Genomic DNA, 26,353 nt, shown 5'->3' on the forward strand with positions numbered 1-26,353 from the left:
GCGGTGGCTCAAGCCTGTAATCCAAAGCACTTTGGGAGGCCAAAGACGGCAGATCACTTGAGCTCAGGAGTTCAAGACCAGCCTGGGCAACATGGCAAAACCTGTCTCTACTAAAAATATGAAAATTAGCTGGGCATAGTGGCATGGGCCTATAGTCCCAGCTACTGGGAACACTGAAGCGGGAGAATCAATTGAGCCCAGAGGTGGAGGTTGTAGTGAGCTGAGATCACATCATTACACTCCAGTCTGGGCAACAGGAGTGAGACCCTGTCTCAAAAAGAAAAAAACAAGCAAACCAAAAACCAAAAAAAACAGCATAGACAGAGATATACATGTTAGAGCCACCATGAACCAAACATGGGCCCTTGATAATATTGTATTTGTATTTATATTTACATTCATTTTTGTGAATATTGTATTTATATTTACATTCGTTTTTGTGATGCTTATTATTTGCCTATTATGCATGCAACATTTACATAGTGACATTACATATTTCAAACTTATAAACTTACTTCAAACTTCACACTTATAAACCCAGACAGACATGGAGCCAGTTCACTTACAGGACCAAAGATATCTTAAATGTAATAAAATTAGATAATTGTGGCTAACCTGAAGTAAAATACAAAGAATAAGGATATTTTGGAAGGAAAATAACATAGCTATTAGTCTCAACGGGTTTCCCCTAACAAGCCTTTTATTTACAGCTTTTTCGCTTGTTGAGAAAGGGTTTCTAAACCCCTGATCGTTAGGTTCCAAACTGGCTATGCATCACAATTACCAAGAGAGCTTTGTAAGAAACCACAGTTCTCAGCCTCCAGCCCAGAAGAGTTACATTAGGAACTCTAGAGGTGGGTTCCAGAAATCAGTATTGCTTAAAAATCCCTAGCTGTTGCTGTCTTTAGGAATCATCATGGAAGTATTTGGTTTCAGTGATTTAAAATAATAGGGTTTAGGGGTTCAGGTAGATGTATGGAATCCACCTAGATCCATACCTCCCCTAAACTGTGTATACGATATAGGAAGAAGGCTGGGCACAGTGGCTCACACCTGTAATCCCAGCACTTTGGGAGATGGAGGTGGGAGGATGGTTTGAGGCCAGGAGTTTGAGACCAGCCTGGGCAACATAACAAGACCCCATCTCTAAAATTAGCTGGGCACAGTGGTAAACACCTGTAGTCCCAACTACTCAGGAGGCTGAGGCAGGAGGATGGCTCAAGCCCAGGAGGTCAAGGCTGCAGTGAGCCATGATTACACTGCTGCACTCCAGCCTGGGTGACAGAGTGAGACCCTGTCTCAACAAAAGAAGAAGAAGAATGAATGAAGCACCCACAACTTATCCCTTTAGCAAAACTTTGAGACAGAAAACACACAAGTCATGTTGGGTAAAAAACAAGCAGCATCCAGAACAAGTGTGGAGAGCCATGGTGTGCAAGGAGGAAGCCCAGGGTCCAGGCATGGCTGAATCACTCCGACCCCACCCACCCTCCCAGAATCAGCAAATAGCTATTCCAGGCAGAGTGGGCCACAGCCTCAGTGGGAACTTCTGTGGGCACATCTGAGTGCAGAGCGGGCAGGCGGTGCCAGGAGAAGCTGGGAATAAAGGCATGGAAAGTGCACAGGGAATGGGGTTGGGGAGCTGTAGAACAGGCATGGCTTGCGGAGAAGCAGGTTTAGCTTGCAAGGTGGAGCGGCATCCTTGCTGGCCCCCGCTGACAGTGTAGGGAAGGAAGGAAGCAGTAGCAGTGGGCACTCCTGATACAAGGAAGGGTCTGAGAGTCAGGAAATCTGGCCACCAGACTCCCTGTATGTAACATACACTGTTCTTCACTTAGCAAGAGGACACCGTTGGGATAAAAGTTGGGAAAGCTACATTAACCGTTTTCCCCTTCCAGGGATTTGTCCTATTAATAGTTGATATAGAAAAATTCAATTTTAAGAAAAAATATAATTATTTTATCCATAATATAAAGAAGAAAAATAAAAATTTCTCAATGGAGGGAGAAAAACGCACCAGGAAAATGTCACTACAAAGTGGAGAAAAATTGGCAGTACTTTCAACATTCATTTTGTAACTTAGTTAAGCAGTGAGTTCACAAAGCGGAGGTAAAGACACTCAGAGCAGAGATGGCTAGACAGTAAGAGCATGTGAAATAAGAATTGACAGACTAAGAAAAGAAATTTAAAGAAAAGATAAAAAATCATTTCAGAAATGAAACCAAAGTGCAAGGAGCCAAAGAAAGAGCTGATCCCACAGAGAGCACCGGGGCAGAGTGTCCTTGTGTCTAGGAAGGGTGTCATAAATGTTTGCTTAATAAATAAGTGACTAAATGAAACTATCAAGGAAAAAAATCAAAGAGAAAGAAAGATAAAGAGAGACTTCAGTTTTCCAGTCTAGCATATAAAGAGTTTACAAGTCACCATTGCATCCTAGCAACTAAAAAGCTGAACAAAGTGAAAACTAAACAGCTCTTCTTAGCTCCATCAGAGAAGTGAGGTCACAGGGGCAAACTGCTCCACCAAAATCTGGCGAAACAGGTGGATGCCGAGAATTACAGTCGTGCATCGCTTCACATCATGGATGAGTTCTGAGAAACGCATCATTGAGCAGTTTCATTGTGCAGATATAGAGGTGCTCACACACACCTAGATTGTGTAGCCAACTACACCCCTGTGCTCTGTGAGATAGCCTGTTGCTCCTAGGCTGCAAAGCTGTACAGCATTACTGCACTGAATACTGTAGCAATTGTAACACAATGGTGTTTTTGTATCTAAACATAGATATAGAAAAGGTACAGTAAAAATATGGTATTATGATTATGATCTTATGGGACTATGCCTATGCAGTTTGTTGTTGACCTAAACTTTAAATATGAATTGTGGGGGCTCAGTGTGGGCAAGCCAGAGAGACTAAAAACTCAATGGGGACCCAGTCATAGGGGGCTCTCACACTTTTGTGAACTTTACCTCTAGGAGCTCCACCAGGTCTTCATGGTGAGTATCAGAGACAACTCCCCTCATGCTTCTCATAGGTTCGGGGGAAGGAACCATACTGAAGTCCATCAGAGCCTTCAGTTCTTGACAAAGCCTGCCCTCTGGAGAAATTGCTTTACCGGAGCCTCTCCTGCAAAGGGTTTATCGCAGCCCCGCCTACCCGGAGCAAGGGAGATGCCTAGCTCCAGCTGGTTCTAGCTTTCAGCATTGGGGAAGGGAGATAATCAGCTGCAGCTTCTGCTGGCCATCCTGGCCAACTGAGGGCGTGGGGATGGGAGGCACTGGTGCAGTTCACAGTCCAAAGGCACAGGCTGGCCAGAAGGTTGAGCCTGCTCACAGGCGCGTGCTCCCCAGCACCTCCCACCACATCCCTAAGGGCCTGTTCATTCCAGCTCCTTTTACCTAGTGCAACGTGTCCGCCTGCCAACAAAAAACGACAAAGCGTGATGACCTTTTTTTTTTACTTTACCTGTTACCATTTGCTTTAAAATACTGAAGCATTAAGTATATATAACTGTAAGTTTTTAGGTTCATAGGTTAATCAGATCAACATCCTATTTTTAGAGATTTCTGAGTAAATCAGGGAATACTCATTTGTAAGCCTTTATAGTGATTATTATGTTTGAAATTTGTAGGTATTTAACTTTTACTGTCTGTTTCCTGTAGCTTATATTTTTTGAATACAGAAAACATACTCTCAGGGAGATGATAAGCAACTCATGCTGAAGAATTTTTTTTTCAGAGCTTCCAAATATTCTACTTTCATATCCGTTTGACTCAACATCTTTAAAGAAATGGATAATGATGAAAGACTTCAAAAAGTGTTAAGGATTAATTTGAAAGAGAAGTTATATACACTGAATAGAAGAATTGAAGAAAGAAGAAGCTAGATATTTGGAGAAATTTAAAAAGCAAAATGAGGCCGGGTGCAGTGGTTCACGCCTGTTAATCCCAGCACTTTGGGAGGCCAAGGTGGGCGGATCACGAAGTCAGGAGTTCGAGACCAGCCTGACCAACATGGTGAAAACCCGTCTCTACTGAAAATACAAAAAGTAGCCAGGCATGGTGGCACATGCCTGTAATCCCAGCTACTCAGGAGGCTGAGGCAGGAGAATCACTTGAACCCGGGAGGCAGAGGTTGCAGTGAGCCGAGATCGTGCTGCTGCACTACAGCCTGGGCAACAGAGCGAGACTCTGTCTCAAAAAAAAAAAAAAAAAAAAGCAAAATGAAAAATAGTAAAAGTCAGAGTAGGATATTAGACAAAGACTAGAATATTGAAGAACCTCAACTTAAACATGAAAGAAATATTTCATTTGCCCTTTTCACCAGCATGTCATCTCTGTCAATGTTGGTTCCTATAAAAGACTTCAGTAAATACATATTTATACTGATTCTTTTTTTTTTTTTTTTTTACTTAGCTGTCATATTGTCTTCTCGAACCCAGATGTAAGGACATGCTTCTTTAAGAAACCATATAGGCCCTTCTTTGGAGAGTCTCAGATTCATTTGAAGACCTGAGTCTGTTCTTTATCCAGAATGGAAAGGTTGGTGGGTGGTGAACCACACACGCCCTTTGTACTGGTCACCTTACTCTGTACTGTGTGGCTGCTCCAGAAATGGCGAGTTCACTCACCAGTTCGTTGGTCAGTTGTAGGGTTGTTCACTAAAGAACATTGAAAAATTGGGAAAAATAGAAAAAAAAAATAGGAAGAAGGGAGTATAAAGTTCAGAAAAGCAATCATTTGGGATAACATAGGAGAAATGATTTTACAATAAGTAAAAAGAAGAAGATCCAAGTTAGGATCTACAAGGGAGAATGAATACAACCTTGGAATGAATGAAAATTAACTGAGGATGAGTAGGAAGTGATGTATCTTCTGTTGTCTGTGAATAAGAGGTATTAAATCACTGTGCCAGGACAAGCACCAAGATAACATGTACAAACTTGGTTTCTGTTCTTTCCTCCCTGATTTCTCTGTCTTGGTTTTATTTTGTTTATTCATTTTTAAGAAATATATGAAATGTATTGTTTTGGTGTTACCCGTTTGGAAACATAGATTTATGTAGAGGAAGGTATTTCATGTAATTATAAATAATGTCCTGAGGGTAAAAGGAAAAGATAATAATGCTTTTCTTTTGGGGTGGGAAATTATTCCAGGCATAGCCCTTTTGTACCTGCAGTTGTACCGGGTCACATGTGACCAAACCTACCTGCTCCGATCCCTGGATTATGTAAAAAGAACACTTCGGAATCTGAATGGCCGCAGGGTCACCTTCCTCTGTGGGGATGCTGGCCCCCTGGCTGTTGGAGCTGTGATTTATCACAAACTCAGAAGTGACTGTGAGTCCCAGGAATGCGTCACAAAGTGAGTTTTAGAACTGGAAACATTTTCTCCCAATTCCCAGTGGAAGCTCTTGCTGTAGAAAGATATTCAGAAAGGAAACTATTTTTCCATTCATCCATTGTTGTAAACAGATCACTCCAAAATGTTAATCTTGAGCATAGTGGTGGGATCATATGCCCTCTTTTTATCCAAGCATGTGTGTGCCTTAATTTTGGGAAGAATAAATATATTTCTTTATTTTAACCATGTTTCCTAAGCAATTTTTTGTTTTCTTCAATGCATGAAAATTAGCTTACCTGCTTTAGATTCACCATAATAACTAAACTGATTTTAGGTTCAACCCTTAAGTAACTGATTAGATATGCTAATGATGGAACAATTAGGGAATGTAAGCTTTTATTGCACCTATTGGTTTATGTTCTTCCTTGAAGAAGCAGAAATCACGGTTCATTCCTAGGGTCTGGTAGAGTATCTGGCACGTGCTAGTCAGTTAATGTTTGTTGAAAGATAGGATGATGCTGGGTATAGTGGCATGTGCTTGTAGTTCCATTAACTTGGGAGGCTGAGGCAGGAGGATCACTTGAGCTCAGGAGTTCAAGGCTGCGGTGAGCCATCATCCTGTCACTGCACACCAGCCAGGGCAACAGAGCAAGACCCTGTCTCTAAAGAAAAAGAAAGAAAAAAAAAAAAAAGACAGAATGACAGTCTAATTCCCAAGCATTGGTGACATTGCAGTCCTTTTTTTTTTTTTTCCCGAGATGGAATTTCGCTCTTGTTGCCCAGGCTGGAGTGCAATGGCGTGATCTCAGCTCACTACAACGTCCGCCTCCTGGGTTCAAGGGATTCTCCTGCCTCAGCCTCCAAAGTAGCTGGGATTACAGGCATGTGCCACCACACCCAGCTAGTTTTGCATTTTTAGTAGAGACGGGGTTTCACCATGTTGGTCAGGCTGGTCTTGAACTCCTGACCTCAGGTGATCCACCTACCTCGGCCTCCCAAAGTGCTGGGGTTATAGGCGTGAGCCACCATGCCCGGCCTGCAGTACCATTTTTATTTAAATTTTAAATCACTTTCTTTTACTTCTGGATTTCAAAATAAAATTTTATGGTTTAAAATAGATGTAAAGGTAGAAATTAACAGAAAGATGTTTTGTTTTTAATTTTGACATTCAAAAGGGGACTAGTAAACTGGAGACGTTTTTGTTGTGTTCTGGATTTGGGAGTATTTTTAAAAATAATTGTTTTAAATGTAAAATAAATAATAGGTAATTCCTAAAGCAACAGGGTTAGTGTTTCAGGAAGAAGTACTTTAGACTTCCACTGGGAAAAAATTAATTTTTCTTATTGGTTAGACTTTTGCAGCTCCAGAGATCGGTTGTCTGCCAAGAATCAGACCTTCCTGATGAGCTGCTTTATGGACGGGCAGGTTATCTGTATGCCTTACTGTACCTGAACACAGAGATAGGTCCAGGCACCGTGTGTGAGTCAGCTATTAAAGAGGTACTATGGGGTATGGGCAACTGTGGGCGTCTCTACCATTCAAACCTATTTGCTAGCATTGAGTTGTATTAACAGCTGGACTTTTCTAGGTAGCATTACTTTTTTAAAGCAACTCATCAAAAGTAAGAAATAGTCCCTGCTTTTTTCTAGGAACATTAACAAAAAAATCTGTACTCTCTTTCATCTTGTATTAATTTATCGGTTTTTACTGGAGCTAAACAGCAGCAGCTTCAGAAAGTTAGAATGTTGATTTATCTTTCGTGAGATGTCTCAGCTGGTAAGCATTTCAGGCTGGTATGAGTGGGGACCAGCTTCTTCTGTCTCATTCTGCCTTATCCTAGGGGCATACCCTTATTTGCAGGACCAAGGCTAGTTTAGCCCCTCAGCCTATGAAGGGAAAAGAGGAGGTGGAGGCAACACAGCTTCCTTGTTAGGGACTCAGTCTCCAAGTTGCCCTCTTTACTTCTGCTCCCATCCCAGTGCCAGAACTTCATCAAGTGTCTGTGTTCAGCTGTCTCTAACTAGGGAGCCAGATGCCCAGCTAAAACTTGGAATACTTTCCCAAAAAGGATGAGAGGAGATAGACGTGAGGAAACAGTCATCCCAGACATGATATTCTGTTGATCTAACTGAAATCCTTCATGCCACAGCAGACCTCATATCATTAGCCTTTTATAAATAAAGCCAGTTCCTCCAGCCTTTCCTGATAGGTGTATGTGCTGCTCTTTTGGGAAAAATACTGCAGCTATGAAGCAACTAAGAAATCCAAAACAGTTTTATAAGAAGTTTTTCTAGATTTTTCGTTGACTTTTTATGCAAAGAATTTTTTATTTCTTAGACAGTATCTTTTCCTACTCTGACATTGGCTCCTGATTTCTTTTTGCCTGCATTTATTAATTTATAAAATAAATGTAACTATATTAGCTGCTAACTGCTTAAAGACTTTTAGATTAAGGCTTCTGCCTCTCTCTATATATATGTCATATATATATATGACATACTGTTAATTAGACTACAACAGGGTACATATGCAGTTTTAGATTTATGCTGTCTTGTTATCTCTGTAGGTAGTCAATGCTATTATTGAATCGGGTAAGACTTTGTCAAGGGAAGAAAGAAAAACGGAGCGCTGCCCGCTGTTGTACCAGTGGCACCGGAAGCAGTACGTTGGAGCAGCCCATGGCATGGCTGGAATTTACTATATGTTAATGCAGGTAGGTAAGAATACTCTTACACACTACAGTATATTTGATCAAACATGAAATGGGAAATGAATCCTGCATATAAACAAAGCAGTCTGGATTGAAATACCCTACTTTGAATCGCTGATGCGTAACTCTGCCACATAAACCACAGGCAGTGGATTTCTAAGAGTCCAGTGAGTTCCTGAGTACATTTGGTATGGAGTCTTAAAGCAGATTAGTTATCTGTTCCCCACACTTTTCTGGGTTTTTGTTTGTTTGTTGTTTTTTTTTTTTTTTTGAGACAGAGTCTCACTCTGTCGCCCAGGCTGGAGTGCAGTGGCGTGATCTTGGCTCACTGCAACCTCCACCTTCCGGGTTCAAGTGATTCTCCTGCCTCAGCCACCCGAGCAGCTGGGACTACAGGCGCGCACTACCACCTCCAGCTAATTTTTGTATTTTTAGTAGAGACGGGGTTTCACCATATCGGCCAGGCTGGTCTCAAACTCCTGACCTCATGATCCGCCCACATCGGCCTCGCAAAATGCTAGGATTATAGGCATGAGCCACCGTGCCTGGCTTGCCCACCCTTTTCTTCTGTGCTTGTCTTCCTGCTCATTGCAGTAGGAACTCTTAATGGGGAAAAATCTTCAGGGAGCAACAGGGCCTGCAGAACCCAACTGAGGCAGAGACTTTGTCATGTCCTGATAACTTTGCTTGCTGTCAGTTGTCTTCTGTGTTTTTGATGAGTTTATTGCTGTGGTTATGATCTTGTCTCTCAAACATCCCTGACAACTATAGAGTACTGACTCTTCTATCAGGCCAGTAGAGACCCCACAACTAAACATTGCTTCAGGCTGTGCTTGGCTTGAGCATAAGCCTAGGGCTTCAGCCTAGCCTGTGGCCTAAGTTCTCTTCCCTGCCAAGTGCACAGCCGCCTCTGCCACCGCCTCCTCCTCCTTCTTCTCCTCCTCCTCCCTCCTCTACCTTTCTTCCTGCCCACTGTTCTCCTCCTTCTCCTTCTTTCTTCTTCTTTTAAATTTAAGCTTTCTTTATTCTGCAAAACTACAAAACTAGTAAGTCAAAGGATATGGATTAGAATTTAGATATCTTAGACTGGAAAACCTATATATTACTTTTTAAAATTTTACTTCAGATTCTTTTTATGTCTAACCTACTGCCTCATGTTCTCACTCACTAAAGGAAACCAGGAAATTCATACCTACACAGGATTAAAACTTTTTCTAGTTATTGTCTTTGTTTATTGTTGTTGAAAGTAAAACATGCATATATGCATATAGTTCATTTTGTGAATTTTCTTTCTTTTTTTTTCCTTTTTTTTTGAGATGGAATCTTGCTTTGTCGCCCAGGCTGGAGTGCAGTGGCGCCATCTCAGCCCACTGCAACCTCCGCCTCCTGGGTTCAAGCCATTCTTCTGCCTTAGCCTCCTGAGTAGCTGGGATTACAGGCATGCACTGCCACACCTGGCTAATTTTTGTATTTTTAGTAGAGATGGAGTTTCGCCATGTTGGCCAGGTTGGTCTCGAACTCCTGACCTCTGGTGATCCACCCACCTCAGCCTCCCAAAGTACTGGGATTACAGGCTTGTGAATTTTCTTCATGATGCAGGTACACGCTTTCAAAGTAACCAGAATTCCATACCTCATTTAAAAATGGCACTGTTATTTTGAACAGTTAGATTTTGTGTATGTGTTAGGGTTCTCCAGAGAAACAACCAATAGGAGATAAATATTATATATGAGATGGGATTTCTTAAAGGAATTGGCTCACGCAACCATGGAGTCCCAGAAGCCCCATCATCTGTCATCTACAGTCCTAAGACCTGGGAATGCCAGGGCTGTAACTCCACTCCGAGTCAGAAGACTGAGACCCAGGGGAGCCAAATCCCAGTCCAAGGGCAGGAGGAGACTGTTGCCCTGGTTGAAGCCGGCAGGCAGGAAGGAACAGATGTTTTCTTTCTCTGCCTTTGGTTCTGTTCAGGCCTTGGAGGGACTGGATGAGGTGCACCCACTTTGGGGAGAGCCATCTGCCTGACTGAGTCCACACCGTTCAATGCTAATCTCAACTGGAAACACCTTTAGAGACACACCCAGACACCATGTTTAATTTGACACATAAAATTATCTATCATAGTGTATTCTGTATTTTCCCGGGAAAATGTTTTAACAGTGGTTCAGGAACTTTTTTTTTTTTTTTTTTTTTTTTTTTGGGACAGGGTCTCACTCTTGCCCAAGCTAGAGTACAGTGACACAATCTCTGCCTACTGCAAACTCCATCTCCTGGGTTTAAGTGATTCTCCTGCCTCAGCCCCACGAGTGTGCTGGGATTACAGGCGTCCACCACCATGCCTGGCCGGAACTTTTTTTTTTTAATGCTAATTCCCTTAGGGGAACATAGTAATGTGAGAACCATGCCAGTGTCTTTCATGTGTTTAGGCTGATTTTGCTGTATATTATGGACTTCCTTGGGAGGAATACAGATCATAAAATACTCCATTGATCTTCTTTTAAAGTGAGGAACTTGGAACACTATGTAGTAAGTACTTGACTTAGAGATTGAGCCAGGTTTTCTTTCAAGATTCTTAGGCAGTGGCGTGGTAGAGCCTGCTGGGGAGCTGCCCGCATCTCTTCCCTGCTGCACGGTTCGTGGCTGTTGTCAGTGCAGAACGACGGTTCAGAAATGTGGAAAGGAGGGCTTTGTTTCTCATACAGGGTTACAGCCTGCAGCTAATCATACGTAGCCTTGGGCTAGAAGCCAGAAATATTCTGAGGGAGTGGAAAGGGAGCAGGAACATATGCCAAGCCAGGTGGCCGAATGTATGTGTCGGTGAGCTGCAGGAGGAGTGGAGTAGTTGCTAGAGAAGTGTGTGCCTGCAGACTTGGACTTCGTGCTCCTTCTTGAGATCCATGTTCAGAAAATGGTGGCACGAGCGGGATCCAAGGGTAGCATTTTCCACCCTCTGAGTCAAAAGGTGAAGCAGAGGAACAAAACCCCTCCCTGCATGTCCTTCATAGGCTGGCCAGAGCGTCCCTGGTGCCTTCTCAGGAACAAGTGCTGGCTGCTTGGGTTGTTGAAGCCACAGAAGATGGGGGAGCAGTCAGGTGGTTGTCGCCGGCAGTGCAGAGTCGGCTGAAAGATCTGGTTCCCGCTTAGCCCTTAGGGCAGAAAGCCTCATGGGGTCAGCAGGGGACGGGCAGAGCAGGGTGAGCCCCACCTCTTAGCCTGTCATGACTGGGAGCTTAGCTTCAAGGTTGCCTCAGGCTTCCTTGGCCAAGAAAGGGTCTGCTCAGTGAGTTGGGGGCTTAGAATTTGGTTCTTATTTCTCATTGTCTAGTAGTTTAGTCATGTAAAAGTGGTAGTTTCAACTGGAGGGTGTCGTTGGAAGGCTATCAGAACAATATATGCAAAAACTCTTAAAATATCACTTAAAAAGAACTCCACTTTCATGATAGCAGAATAAAAACAGTTCACCTCTTGAAAATAATCTCAGAACAACCAGAAAAACAACAAAACAGAAACCGAAGTTCTTTGATGAAGCTAGGGGACATCTGGAGCTCCAGCTGCAAACCTGTGAACTGAAGCAGGCAAAAGAATGACAGCTGACCTGCTGGGATGAAAGATGGCGTCAGTGCCCGAGGGGGAGGGTGCCCACGAGAAGCAAGTCAGTTTGTTCTACAGAACCCCAGAACTCAGGAGGGGAAAGTGCCGTGTCCCCAGTAGGCATTGCCATACGTGGGCTTGGGGGACTCTGGCACAGGAGGCTTCTTTGAGCATGTGCAGTGGTTGGACCTCTGTGAGCACCTGCACCCAGCACAGGGAGGGAACTGCCTATCCTTCAACTCGTGCTGGAGACAAAAGGAGTTAGGTCTGGAAAAACTGACTAGGCTCTTTTCAATTCAGGAAAGCCAGATGTAGAAGAGAGTTGGAGTGAAGCACAGAACTAAAAATAGGGGGCGAGAGTGAGTGTCCATGGTCCAGGGTGAGACTGCCTCTCTGTCACCGCCAGCCTCAGGCACCGTCACCTCTCCCTCACCCCAAGGGGCAGCACCACCTCCACCCCACTCGGGGCTTGAAGTCACATTTCTGAAGAAACAAGTAGCTCAGATAAAAGTTTCATAAGTACAGGTATTTGAAAGCCCCCATTAAAAAGTTAGTCTGCCATCCATGATGGTTAATTTTATGTGTCAACTTGACTGAGCCCTGGTGCCCAGACATGTGGTCAGACATTCTGGATGTTTCTTTGAGGGTGTTTTTGAATGAGATTTACATTTAAGTTGGTGGACTTTGAGTGAAGCCAGCTGCCCCATAGGATGTGAGTGGGCCTTGTCGATCAGTTGAAGGTCTGACTAGAACAAAATGCTGGACCCCCAGGCAAGAGAGGATTCTCCAGCACTCTGCTTTCAGACTCCAGCTGCAGCTCCTTCCTGAGTCTCCAGCTTGCTGGCCACCCCAGGCAGTTTGTGGACTCATGAAGCCTCTGCAGCCAGTTCCTTGGAGTGAATCTCTTTCTCTACTTTTATACATCCCGTTGATCTGCTTCTTTGGAGACCCCTGGCAATCCCCCATCCAGCCACTCCACAGTGATTCCCACCGTTCCGCAGCCCCTCCGGTGCACTGAGGACAGCAAGGAGCTGTGCCTTATGCGTGAGCACAGACCAGTAGCCGATGAGCGGACATGGCAGAAAAGCCCCAGCTTGAAAGATGGAGACCTGAACAAGTAGAAATAAAAACAAAGAGAAAGCAGGAAGTGGAAGAAAGCTTCGAATAAATAGTAATTCATAATTAATATCCTCAGGGAAATAAGAGAAGCTGTTGCATCCAAGAAACAAACATTTGAGGGAAAAAGAGAGCTCTTGAAAATAAAATATATAATAGCCGAATTTTTAATAAGTTCATGAAAATGGGAAGCAAAGTCACATATCTTAGAAAGCAGGCAGAAATAGACAATGGGAGAGGAAAACGTAAGAAAGAGGATTAATCCAGGAGGTTCAGCATGTGACTAGTGGGAGACCTAGTGAGGGAGAACACACAATAGGAGGGAGGAAAATAACACAAAAATATGCTCTAGAAATGAGGGACATAGGCTGGGCGCAGTGGCTCATGCCTGTAATCCCAGCACTTTGGGAGGCCGAGGCGGGCGGATCACTGAGGTCAGGAGTTTGAGACCAGCCTGGCCAACACAGTGAAACCCCGTCTCTACTAAAAAAATACAAAAAATTACCTGGGCCTCATAGCGGGCACCTGCAATCCCAACTGCTTGGGAGGCTGAGGCAGGAGAATCGCTCGAACCCGGGAGGCAGAGATTGCAGTGAGTCGAGATCACGCCACTGCACTCCAGCCTGGGTAACAGTGTGAGACCCTGTCTCAAAAAAAAAGAAAAAAAAAAGAAATGAGGGACATAGTTGCATATTGGAAAGACCTACCAGGTTCCTACACAATGAGTGCAGACAGACAAATCCACATCATGCCCATTATTGTGAAAGCTTAAGATAAAGGGATAAAGAGACAATGCTTAAAACATTAGACGGGAAATAGCTGGGTGTAGTGGCATGTGCCTGTAGTCCCAGCTACTCGGGAGGCTGAGGCAGGAGAATTGCTTGAACCCAGGAGGTGGAGGTTGCAGTGAGCCGAGATCATGCCACTGCACTCCAGCCTGGGCCACAGTGAAACTGTCTCAAAAAAAAAAAAAAGAAAAGAAAAAAACAGGTTATGTACAAAGTCCAAAAATGACATTGGACTTTGCAACAGTTTCATTGAAGCTAAAAGATAAATGGAAATGATTTCCAAGTTTTTTTTTGAGACGGAGTCTTGCTCTGTTGCCCAGGCTGGAGTGCAGTGGCACGAACTCGGCTCACTGCAAGCTCTGCCTCCCGGGTTCATGCCATTCTCCTGCCTCAACTCCTGAGTAGCTGGGACTACAGGCACCTGCCACCATGCCCGGCTAATTTTTTTTTTGTATTTTTTAGTAGAGATGGGGTTTCACCGTATTAGCCAGGACGGTCTCGATCTGACCTCATGATCCGCCCGCCTCGGCCTCCCAAAGTGCTGGGATTACAGGCGTGAGCCACCGTGCCCGGCCAACTTCCAAGTTTTGAGTAAAAATGATTTCTAACGTTGCGTTCTGCCCAGAAAGTTACCAATTAAATGTGGAGTAGAGCAAAGACTGTTTAAAACATCCTGTCCCCCAAATTTAATTTCCCTGTACTTCATCTCAGGAAGCTACTGGAGTGTGGTGTCTACCACAACAAGGGAGTACTCTAAGAAGGAGGATCAGATCCAGGGAAGAGGGGCTCCCATACAAGACAGGGGAGCAGAATCCCCAGGAAGTTGACAGGTGCAAGTCCCAGGACAGCAGTGTCACAGAAGACCTGGAAAGCAGCCAATTATGGAGAGTCGCCTCCAGGGAAAACAAAGTCATAGTAGATTTGACCATGTGGAAAATCTTATCGAGAGACTTTTTACAGAGCTGTTGGTGGGTATGAAAAAGCTTAGGTACTGGTTTAAAGAAAACTAAGCAAATAAAACGTGAGAAAGTTACTCCAGGAAAAACTAAAAGGTGTAAAAGAATATCTGTAATTCATTGTATTTCCTGTTTCAGGAGCAAACAATATTTGCATAGTATAGTCTGTAAAGAACACAGGATTATGGATGGTGACCAGAGTGAAACTAAAAATGGTGACCAGAGTGAAATTCTCTTGGGAAGATCAGAGGAAGGAAAGTGTCCCTCATCTGCCACAAGGGGAAACCTAGAATCAGTAACTCAGGGCACAGCCATGCATGGATTGTTTAGAAATACTGTGGTAATATGAATAAGCAGCTAACAACCACCACAACAAAAAGGAACTCAGTTGTGTCCTAGGAACGACATGATCTGTTGGTCTTTGAGATAAGCTCCTCAACATTTTTTGACATTTTAAAGTGGTTCTATATTGATTACCTGTAAGAAAGTAACTTTAAAAGTACCATGTAGTCTTTTGGAAATAAACTTCATGACCTATAGTTTTTAAAAAGCTAATATATTCTCTAAGTGTGTATCAGGAAAAACACCTAAAGATTTTCTACTAAGTATAGTTTTATTTCAATGAAATTTAGAAGTATTGATATTCCTTAAATTAGCTTTCCTTCGTTTTTAATAAAATTAACTTTTTGTTGAAGAAATGAGGTTTTTATTTCATTCTGTAGGAGATGTCATGTTGTAAACTTTGGTGCTTATGGAATGATGAGAATTTAAAGCAATGCAATATTTTATTTCAGTTTTGAGAGTACTTTACGTCACCCCTGACATGTGCAATTAAAGCCAAGTGAAAAATCAGTGGCCAGAGGCGGGTTCTCTATCTCAGACTTTAGCAATATGCGGATTTATGTGGTGCTAACATGTCACTTTAAAGACATTGTGTGGTGTTAACATGTCACCCTGAGACGTTCTGTGGTGCTAATATGTCACCCTAAGACGTTTGTGTGGTGCTAACCTGTCACTCTAAAGATGTCGTGTGTTGTGAATGTGTCACCCTAAAGACATTGTGTGGCATTAACATGTCACTCTAAGGATGTCATGTGCTAACGTGTCACCCTAAAGATGTGAGGTGTTAACATGTCACCCTAAGATGTTCTGTGGCGCTGTCATTCTAAGGATGTCATGTGGTGGTGACATGTCACCCTGAGATGTTGTGTGATGTTAACATGTCACTCTGGAGGCATTGTGTGGCATTAACATGTCACCCTAAAGTCATTTTGTGGCATTAACATGTCACCCCAAAGACATTGTGTGGCATTAACATGTCACCCTAAGATGGCATGTGGGCTGGCATGCCACCCTAAGACGCTCACTTAGCCCAGCCTTGCCATCTGACTCTTCTCACCAGGTTTTTTCATGGGAAGCTGTACAGTAACTTGAGACTCTTTGAATGTTTTTATTTAAGTCCTTTTAAAAAAAACAGTGCCTCAAAATTAGCAAATATTTTCCAACTATGTTTTTAGTCTTAGTCCCTGTAGTAAAACTTTAACACACAAACTCAGTAATAAATTCTAGTAGGTAACACTTAATGAGTGCTTTCAGTTCATAAAAGGCAGTATTGCCACAAATTGTTGGATGAAGGGGTGAGGCATGCATTTTTTTCTCCTTTTTTCCTTACAAACACCTTAGGAGTTGAGTGCTATGATTATTCTATTTTAGAGATAAAGAAACTGAGGTTAAATAATTTGGCCAAGTAACAAAGCCAGTATATAGATTTGGGAGAAGAGGGGTACCTGGCTTTTTAGGAGGTGTGAGCCCCATGGAAGGAAATCAAGTATTGGTATTTTAACAAAGCAAAGCAACAAAACAAAACCTATCTACTCCTAGGTTCACTTGCCATTTAATCATTTCCTTTACTACTCTCTTAGGAGTGTAGTCCTAATCCACCAAAGAAGAGACAAAATACACTATAACACTAAGATTTCAAACAGTTGAAACAAGTTTTGCCTAAGTCTTAAATAACCAGATAGTTGAATTGAATTAATTCTAATTTTATGTGCTTTTTTGTTTTCCAGGTAATTGATGTTTTGTTAGCCATGATACAATGTAAAAGAAATAACTTCAGAAAAAATAATTTGTGTTTTATTTTTGTTTGTTTAAAGCCGGCAGCAAAAGTGGACCAAGAAACCTTGACAGAAATGGTGAAACCCAGTATTGATTATGTGCGCCACAAAAAATTCCGATCTGGGAATTACCCATCATCATTAAGCAATGAAACAGACCGGCTGGTGCACTGGTGCCACGGCGCCCCGGGGGTCATCCACATGCTCATGCAGGCGTACAAGGTCAGTGCTTCCGCCGTCACGGCCGTCCCCTGTGTGGGGAGCCAGGTTTCCCTGTCAGGTTTTGGGTCTTGCTTTGGTAAGGCCATTTGACTGTACACTAAAAACCTTTTAGAATGATTGTTTTTACAAAATAAAGTCTCTGTATTTTACCACTCATCACCACTGTCATTAGTGCTGCAAGTCTGTGTGTGTGTATGTGTGTGATTGTGTGTGTTAACAGGCTTTATATGCATGTGTAAAAGAAAACCTAGATGACAGAGCAGTGGTGAGATGATTTTCATTCTAATGAGTATGGATATCCAGTAAGGTAGTGGACAGGATTATAACCAAAGTGCTTTTTTGTTCATTTTCACATAATTTTATTTTCTTGCTTGAATAAGCCTTTATTGCTGGATTATGATTGTCCAAGAACTTTTGAGTTTAAAATTGTTATGTTATTCTCAAGACATAGTGGTACTCAAATTTGTATACGTCTGGGGTACTATAGGAAAATTGGCTGAACCTTCACTGATTAATTCTAGTAGGCTTTAAATATATTTGGGCATAATATTAAGAGCGCTATTGATTTCTGTCCTGGACTAAGATTTATCATTTAAGATTTATCATTTAAGTTGAAGTGATGCTTCTTTTATAATTTTATTTTGTATTTAACACATCTGTGTTTGTAATAATTGATGTTGGAGATTGTTGCTCATACATCAGAGTATATAGCTGTAACACAATGATTGCTCTGTTCAACACAGTATTTTGGCAAGTTCTCTTTGTTTAGGATAGATAGGTGGAATTAATGGAGTGGAACTCATATTTCTACCCGGAAATAATAAGAACTGATACCTGAGTCAATTTTATTTTTTCTTTACAGCTACTGTAATAAATTACTTAGGAAAATTGTGGGGAATTATCTCTCATGATTTAGGCTAATTTCTCAGAAATTTTTAGTCCTCCTACAACAATACCAAAATATCAAATCATATATAAGATATGATCATTCAAGAAAACAACTCAGAAAGTTACGACGTTTGGTCAGTGAAACACAATGAAATGTATTTTTTGAAAATAAGATGCATCTTCCTAACAGTACCCTCACTTTTACATTAAAACATAATTCTGTTCAAATCACTGCCTCCCTTTTTTAGAGTTTTGGAGCAGTTATAACTTCAGTGTCATAGAGGGACATCTGTGATACAAATGTCCAACAATAACGTGTGAGCACAATATTGACTGTACAGACAGGGGCCCTCTGATACTTTTAAAACAAATATATAATTGCTAAAATGTGGAAGCTCCTTTTTGTCAAACTCCTTTTCCCTTCACTTTAAAGAGGCTCAGCCGACACAGCTGGGTGTTCCCGGTGGCTGATCTCTGCTGCCAGGTGTGCTTTTCCACTGTGTTTCAACTGAGCCCTGTGGAGAGCAAGCAGGTGCCAGGAACCAGGCTGTCCTGTGGGGACCCTTCCTCCTGGGCAGTTCCATTTTCATGAGTTCTGCAGACAGTGGCCACCATCTGTTTTCACCACTGCTGGCCACTTGGGAGCAAGCCAGCACGGCTCTGCCACTGACGGGCTGCAGGTGGCTGCGGCCAGCTCCTCCTGGCAGGGCTTCTGCACAGAATACCATTCAGACACCTTGCTTTGCCCTGCTGGTTCCAAAACAAATTTCTCTCCTCCAGAAAGCATAGAGCCAAAGATGTCAAGATCCCATACTTAGTCTTTAAAACTTAATTCTGTCCTCTACATTAAGATTCTTGAACATGAGGAACGAGGAGGAATATCAGAATCTTCTGGGGGTAGGAAGGCATCAGTGGTAATTTGAAAAAGCATATATATTTTATATTTCAGAATAGCTAGAAGAGAAGATTTGAAATGTTCCCAGCATAAATATAAATGTTCAAGGTAATGGACATCCTGAATACATCATTACACATTGTATGCATGTATATCACATGCACCCATAAATATGTACAATTATTATATATCAATGAAAAATTTAAAAAGGAAAAAGCATATGTAATATGGTCTTAGAATTGGGGGTAAAAATACATCTTCTTCATAGTATAAACTACAGAAAATAAGTGTAGACTAAAGCTCTCTGCCAGCGGAGAAACAGACCCTGCGCCGTGGAGTCTGCACATCTGTTTGCGTCTCTGAGCAGAGGGCGAGGTTTGTGTTTGACTAAGGCAGTGGGTTCAGTGGGGGAGGCAAAACTAGGGAAGTACAGCTCTACACTGTTTTCTCTCAAGTTACAGTTAAATTGAGAGGGCCTCCATTTATTAAAGCTGTCTCTTAAAATTAGGTAGGAAATGTTCAAGTTTTATGTAATAACAAGCTCTAACATTTTCTTCTCCTGGCATATGAAGTCCTAAGTTGTTCAGGCATGCTTATGAAGGTGTAAAGTGTTCAAGTACTTGAAAAAATATTATTAATTATCCTTTACAAAGAAAACTGTAAGTTCAGTCCAGACTCACAAAATTTATTTTCCCTCCCTGTAGATGCTCATCATGTGTTAGTATTTAGTAGGGTATATACTCTTCTGTGTAGGAACGTGTATTACTTGTTAATTTAAAGTTATGTGGTATTTTAGATGGCCTTAAAATGTAAAGGTTTGGCCAGACACTGTGGCTCACACCTGTAATCCCAGCACTTTGGGAGGCCAAGGCAGGAGGGTTGCTTGAGCCCAGGAGTTGGAGATCAGCCTGGGCAACATGGCGAAACCATGTCTCTACTAAAAAAAAATACAAAAATTATCTGGGTGTGGTGGCACGCACCTGTAGTCCCAGGTACCTAGGAGGCTGAGGTGGAAGGATGGTTTGAGCCTGGGAGGCGGAGGTTGCAGTGAGCTATGATCATGCCACTGCACTCCAGCCTGGGTGACACAGCAAGACCCTACCTCAAAAAAAAAAAAGAAAAGAAAAGAAAAGAAAAAGGCAAGGTTTTAACAATATTCTACATTGTATTAGGAATTTTATTAATTGTGAATGATTTTCTAACAAATTACATCTGACAAAAAATCATGGGTAATGGTGGCAAATTCTTCCTTCTATTCACGTTTTGAGTTCTAGGGCATTAGGAATTTGTGTGGGTTTAGCCACTGTAAACAAATACATTTGTTAAATGAGATTGTATTTGGAAAGGTAAATGCAATGTCCAAAAAAAGCATATAATACCCCCACCAGGGTGACACGAGTGCAGTCCTTAGATGCTGAACTGAATCTGGCAGCAGCCACAGCATCACTGCTTGTGCCCACACGCCTGCCCTGGGAAGCCCCAGATAGAACTGCATTGGGAGTGCCCCCTGGTGGCCAACTATTGTATATATGTCAGAAAATGCTTTCATACAAATTCTGTTCCCGAAGCTTGTTTGCAAGTTGGTTATTTGAAACATGGAATGTTTTTCTAGGGGTATCAGAATTACTTGAAAAGTTTTTTTAAGCTATACTTTTTTTCCTCCTTACTCAAGATTCTGATACCTTCCTAATTTTAAGCATCACTTAAATAAATGTACCATAGTTTATCATTGTTTTTCTTTCTTTCTTTCTTTTTTTTTTTTTTTTTTTTTGAGACACAGTGTCGCTCTGTCCCCCAGGCTGGAGTGTGCAGTGGCGCAGTTTTGGCTCACTACAACCTTTGCCTCCTGGGTTCAGGTGGTTCTCATGTGTTAGCCTCCCAAGTAGCTGGGATTACAGGCACACGTCACCATGCCCGGCTAATTTTTTGTATTTTTAGTAGAGACGGGGTTTCACCATGTTGCCCAGGCTGGTCTTGAACTCCTGACCTTAGGTGATCTGCCTGCCTTGGCCTCCAAAACTGCTGGGATTACGGGCATGAGCCACTGTGTGCGGCCAGTTTATCATTGTTTTTCATCGGTTTCCAGGTTTTGGCTATTAGGAACAAGCTGCTATGAACATTCTTGCACAGGTCTGTCTAGAGACACATGTCTTCATTTCTTTTGGGTTAATATCTAGGAGTAGAATTACTGGATCGGAGGGTAGGTGTATGTTTAGTTTTAGAAATTGCCACTTTTTCCACAAGTTCTGGTTGTTCTGCATCTGCCAACACTTGATGTTGAAAGTCTTTTTAATTTTAATTATTTTGGTGGGTATTTCATTGTGGTTTTATTTGTATCTTCCTGATTGACCAGGGTTGATTAATGTTGCCTGTGCTCATGGGCCAATTGTGTATCTTCCTTTGTTGACTGTCTCTTCATATCTTCTTCTTCTTCTTCTTCTTCTTATTTTTTGAGACAGGGTCTTGCACTGTCACCCAGGCTGGAGTGCAGTGGTGGATCTTGGCTCACTGTAGCCTCGACCTTCAGGGCTCAGGTGATCCTCCCACTTCAACCTTCCAAGTAGCTGGGGACTACAGGCACGTGTCACCACACCTGGCTGAATCTTTTTATTTTTGTAGGGGTCTTGTTTTTTGCCCAGGCTGGTTTCGAACTCGTGGACTCAAGCAATCTTCCTGTCTTGGTCTCCCAAAGTGCTGGAATTATAGGTGTGAGCCACTGTGCCCAGCCTGTCTCTTCGTGTGTTTTACCTACATTGTTTTATTTTATTTTATTTTTGTCTTTTTGCTATTTTTGGAAGAATTCTTTATATATTCTGGTTAAAGTCCCTCTGTCAGATATATATCGTACAAATAATTTCTCCCTGTCTGTAGTTTGCCTAATCATATTCTTTATGGTATCTTTTGACTAATAGAGTTTTAAATTTTGATAAAATCTATTTTTCAATGTTTTCTTTTTATGATAATTACTGTCTGTGTTTTGTCTAAGAAACCTTATCTACCCTCAGGTTATATAGATAATACTGTCCTTTAATCTTTATTGTTTTAGATTTTACCTTTAGGCCTGTGATTTATCTCAAATTAAGTTTTGTATATTACATGAGGTAACAAACGAGGTGGTTTTTTTTTTTTTTTTTTTTTTTTTTTTTTTGAGACAGAGTCTCACTCTGTCGCCCAGGCTGGAGTGCAGTGGCACGATCTCTGCTCACTACAAGCTCCGCCTCCCAGGTTCACACCATTGTCCTGCTTCAGCCTCCCGAGTAGCTGGGACTACAGGCGCCTGTCACCACGCCTGGCTAATTTTTTGTATTTTTAGTAGAGATGGGGTTTCACTGTGTTAGCCGGGATGGTCTCTATCTCCTAACCTCATGATCTGCCCACCTCGGCCTCCCAAAGTGCTGGGATTACAGGCGTGAGCCACCGTGCCCAGCCTGAGGTGTTTTTTTTTAACCATAGGGATATCTGATTTTTCCCATACCTTTTGTGGAAAAGACATTTATTTTTCCCATTTGATTGATTTTGGTTCCTCTATCAAAAATCAAATGACCTAATAAGCCTGGGTCTGTTTCTGGACTCTATTCAGTTACTTTGGCCTGTTTACCTACATGATATTACCACGTTGTTTTTCTTATTCTGCATTTATTGTAAGTTTTGAGATCAGGTAACTTAAGACCTCACTTTGTTCTTTTTCAGAATCACTTTGAATATTCCAAGTCCTTTGTATTTTCATAAAAGTTTTAGAGTCCATTTGTCAGCTTCTAAAAATGGAGCCTATTGGAGTTATGAGTCAGAGTGCATTGAATCATTGAATCTCTAGATCCACTTGGGTAGAACTAACTGACATCTTTTTTTTTGAGATGGAGTCTTGCTTGGTCGCCCAGGCTGGAGTAGGTGTGATCTTGGCTCACTGCAACCTCCGCCTCCCAGGTTCAAGCAATTCTCCTGCCTCAGCCTCCTGAGTAGCTGGGATTACAGGTGCCCACCACCATACCCGGCTAGTTTTTGTATTTTTAGTAGAGACGGGGATTTCACCATGTTCGCCAGGCTGGTGTCAAACTCCTGAGCTCAAGTGATCTGCCCACCTTGGCCTCCCAAAATGCTAGGATTACAGGCATGAGCCACTGTGCCTGGCCAGAACTGACATCTTAATAATGTTGAGTCCTTCTGCTCGCAAATGTGGTATATCTCTCCATTTATATTTTCTTTAATTTCTGTCAATAGTGCTTTATAGTTTTTGCTGCACAGGTCTTAACACATCTTCTGTTAAACTTATTCCTAGATATGTTATTTATTTACATTTTCCAATTATGTATTACCAGTATATAGAAATACAATTGCGTTTTTTTTTTTTTTTTGGAGACATAGAGTCTCACTCTGTTACCCAGGCTGAAGTGCAGTGGTGTGATCACGGCTCACTGCAGCCTCTACCTCCCCAGGCTCAAGATATCCTCCTGACTTAGCTGAGTAGCTGGGATTACAGGTGTGCACCACCATGCCTGGCTAATTTTTGTATTTTTTTGTAGAGATGGGGTTTCGCCATATTGACCAGGCTGGTCTCAAACTCCCAAGTTCAAGGGATCTACCCACCTCGGCCTCCCAAAGTGCTGGGATTACAGGCTTGAGCCACTGTAACTGGCCACAGCTGCTTTTTGTATATTGACTTTATATTCTGTGCTAAATTCACGTATCAGTTCTGGTAGCTTTTTATACATTACTTAGGATTTTCTGTGTACACATATTGTATCTGTGAGTTTTCTTCTTCCTTTCCAACCTCTGTGCCTTTTATTTCCTTTACCTCTTTTATTACATTGGTTAGGAGCTATAGTATAATATTGAATAGAAGTGGTCAGAGTGGACATCTTTGCTTTATTCACAATCATAGAAAAAAATATTAAATATTTCCCCATCAAATATACTTTTAACTGTTTTTCTTAGATGGCTTTTATCAGATTGAAGAAGTTTCCTTTTATTACTGGTTATCATGAAGGGATGTTGAATTTTGTCATTTTTTTTTCCTGGATTTATTCAAACACTCCTATGGTTTTCCTCTTTTGTTTTATTAATATGGTGATTTTGTATTGATTGGTTTTTAAAAGTTGAGTCAACCTTGCATTCCTAGTATAAACCTCACTTGGGCATGATTTTTATCCTTTTCTTTTTATTAATATTGCTACATTTGGTCTGCTAATATTTTGTTAAAGATTTTTATGTTTCTTAGTACATATTTTCTTTTTCTATAAAATCTTTGTTTTTATTAGGAATCAGGTATCAGGATTATGCTGGTCACGTACATGAGTTGGAAAGTGTTTTCTCTTATTTTCAGAAAGATTTTGTGTACAATTGGTGTTATTACTTGCTTAAATGTTTGTGGGAAAATTTTTTATTATGAATTCAATTTCATTAATAGAATCATTTTGCATCAGTTTTGTTAATTGTGTTTTTCAATATGTTTTCTCATTTTATCTAAGTTGTCAAATTTATTGGCATAATGTTATTCATATCTCTCTTTTGTAATGTTTAGTAAGGTCTGAAGTGATAGTTTCTCTTTTATTCTTTTCCTTTTTTTTTTTTTTTTTGAGATAGAATCTTGCTGTTTCTCCCAGGCTGGAGTGCAGTGGCACGATCTTGGCTCACTGCAACCTCCGCCTCCCGGGTTCAGGCAATTCTCCTGCTGCAGCCTTCCATGTAGTCGCGATTACAGACACGAGGTACCACGCCTGACTAATTTTTGTGTTTTTAGTAGAGACAGGGTTTCACCATGTAGGCCAGGCTGGTCTCGAACTCCTGACCTCAGGTGATCCGCCTGCTTCGGCCTCCCAAAGTGCTGGGATTACAGGTGTGAGCCACCACTCTGGCCTCTCTTTTATTCTTGATATTAGTAATTTATGTTTTCTCTCTCTCTTTCATCAGTCTAGATAGCAGCTGTATCAAAGTTGTATTGCTCTTTCAAAGAAATAAACATAAATTGTAGCTTTATCTATTTTCTATTTCATTGATTTTTCTTCTTTTCTTTTTAAAACTTCCTTCTATGGTTCTGGGCCCAGTGGCTCACTTCTATAATTCCAGCACTTTTGGAGGCCAAGGTGGAGGATAGCTTGAGGCCACAAGTTCAAGACCAACCTGGGCAACATAGTGAGACCTCATCTCTACAAAAAATCCAAAATTATCTGGGCATGGTGGTGCCACTGCACTCTAGCCTAGGTGACAGAGTCAGACCCTGTCTCAAAAAAAAACATAAAAAATAAAAAATAAATAAAATTTCTTTCTATGGACTTTAGATTTACTTTGCTCTTTTCTAACTTTTTAAAGTGGAATCTTAGGTTTTGTACCTTTCTTTTTTTCTACTACAGGCATTTAAAGCTTTACATTTTCCTCTAAGCACTATTTTAGCTCTGTTCCCAAATATTTTATGTCTTGTTTTCATTTTCATTTAGTTTTGGATATTCCCTAATTACCCTTATGATTTCTCTTTTGATTCATGGGTTATTTAGAAGTGGGTTGTGTGTTTTTCAGATATTTGAGAATTGTGTGGATATTTTCATCGATTTCCGATTTAATTCCATTGTTGTTACAGAACATATTATGTACGATTTAACATTTTAAAATTTACTTAGATGTATTTTATGGCCCAGTATTTAGTCTGTCTTGACGAATGTCCCACGTGCGTTTGAATGGTCTAGTTGTCAGGCATAGTGTGCTAGAAATGTCAGTTAGGCCAATGGTTGGATGTATTGTTCAGATCTTCAATTACAGAGGTCAGCGAACTTCCTGTAATGACCCAGATAGCAAATATTTTAGGCTTGTGGTCCATGCAGTTTCTGCAACCACTCAGTTCTATCATTGTAGCACAAAAGCAGCCACAGCCAGTGTGTGAATGAACCATCATGACCACACTCCAGGGAACTTCGTTTACAGATCAGACTGTGTGGGCTTGTAGTGTGCTGACCCTCACAGATTTGCCTTACATATTTGTTTCGGCTGTTTGTTTACTCAGTCATGGGAGGAGGAGTTTTACAGTCTCCCAACTGTTTATTTTCTTCTCTTTAATTTTCTTAGTGTTTGCTTCATGTATTTTGAGGCTCTGTTCTAATACATGTTTATGATGGTTATGTTTTCCTAATGAATTGACTCTTTTATCATCATGGAATGTTCCTTTTATCTCTGGTAATATTCTTTATCTTGAAGTCTACTTTGTCTGATATTAATGCAGCTGCTCCAGCATTTTATAATTACTGTTTGCATGACACATCTTTTTGCTTTCAACCTGTATGGGACTTGTGTTATAGCTAGTCTAATAATCTCAGTGTTTTAGTTGGAATTAGTTCATATATATTTAATGTAATTATTGATGTGGTTGGATTCAGCTCTGCCATTTTAAATTTTTTTAAATTACATTTTGTGTGTTTCCTCCCTCTACTTTTTCTTTCCTGCCTTTTTTTTTTTTTTAGGGAGGTAGAGAGATTAGTTGGAAATTTTTTAGGATTCTCTTTTTTCTGTTGACTCTTTTTTTTTTTTTTTTTTTTTTTGAGATGGAGTGGCGCTTTGTCACCCAGGCTGGAGTGCAGTGGTGCAATCTCAGCTCACTGCAACCTCCGCCTCCTGGGTTCAAGCAATTCTCCTGTCTCAGCCTCCTGAGTAGCTGGGACTACAGGCACGTGCCACCATGCCCAGCTGGCTAATTTTTGTATTTTTAGTAGAGACAGGGTTTCACCGTGTTGGCCAGGCTGGTC

At 41.4% G+C, this 26,353-nt stretch overlaps 1 protein-coding gene across 3 annotated transcripts in view; it reads left to right on the forward strand.

The window, feature by feature from the left end:
- Positions 1 to 26,353, forward strand: part of LANCL2 (LanC like glutathione S-transferase 2) — a 66,204-nt gene that overhangs the window by 27,661 nt on the left and 12,190 nt on the right. For 2 of the 3 annotated variants that reach the window (XM_003318449.7, XM_063814214.1), the window contains exons 3-6: positions 5,157 to 5,364; positions 6,695 to 6,842; positions 7,910 to 8,056; positions 16,661 to 16,843. In XM_003318449.7, coding sequence (XP_003318497.1) covers positions 5,157 to 5,364; positions 6,695 to 6,842; positions 7,910 to 8,056; positions 16,661 to 16,843 — 686 coding nt within the window. Of the gene's footprint in view, positions 1 to 680; positions 855 to 5,156; positions 5,365 to 6,694; positions 6,843 to 7,909; positions 8,057 to 16,660; positions 16,844 to 26,353 lie in introns of those variants that run through there. The other variant, XM_016957490.4, reaches the window with a different exon arrangement.

The sequence above is a fragment of the Pan troglodytes genome, chromosome 6, assembly GCF_028858775.2.
Source record: "Pan troglodytes isolate AG18354 chromosome 6, NHGRI_mPanTro3-v2.0_pri, whole genome shotgun sequence".
NCBI lineage: Eukaryota > Metazoa > Chordata > Mammalia > Primates > Hominidae > Pan > Pan troglodytes.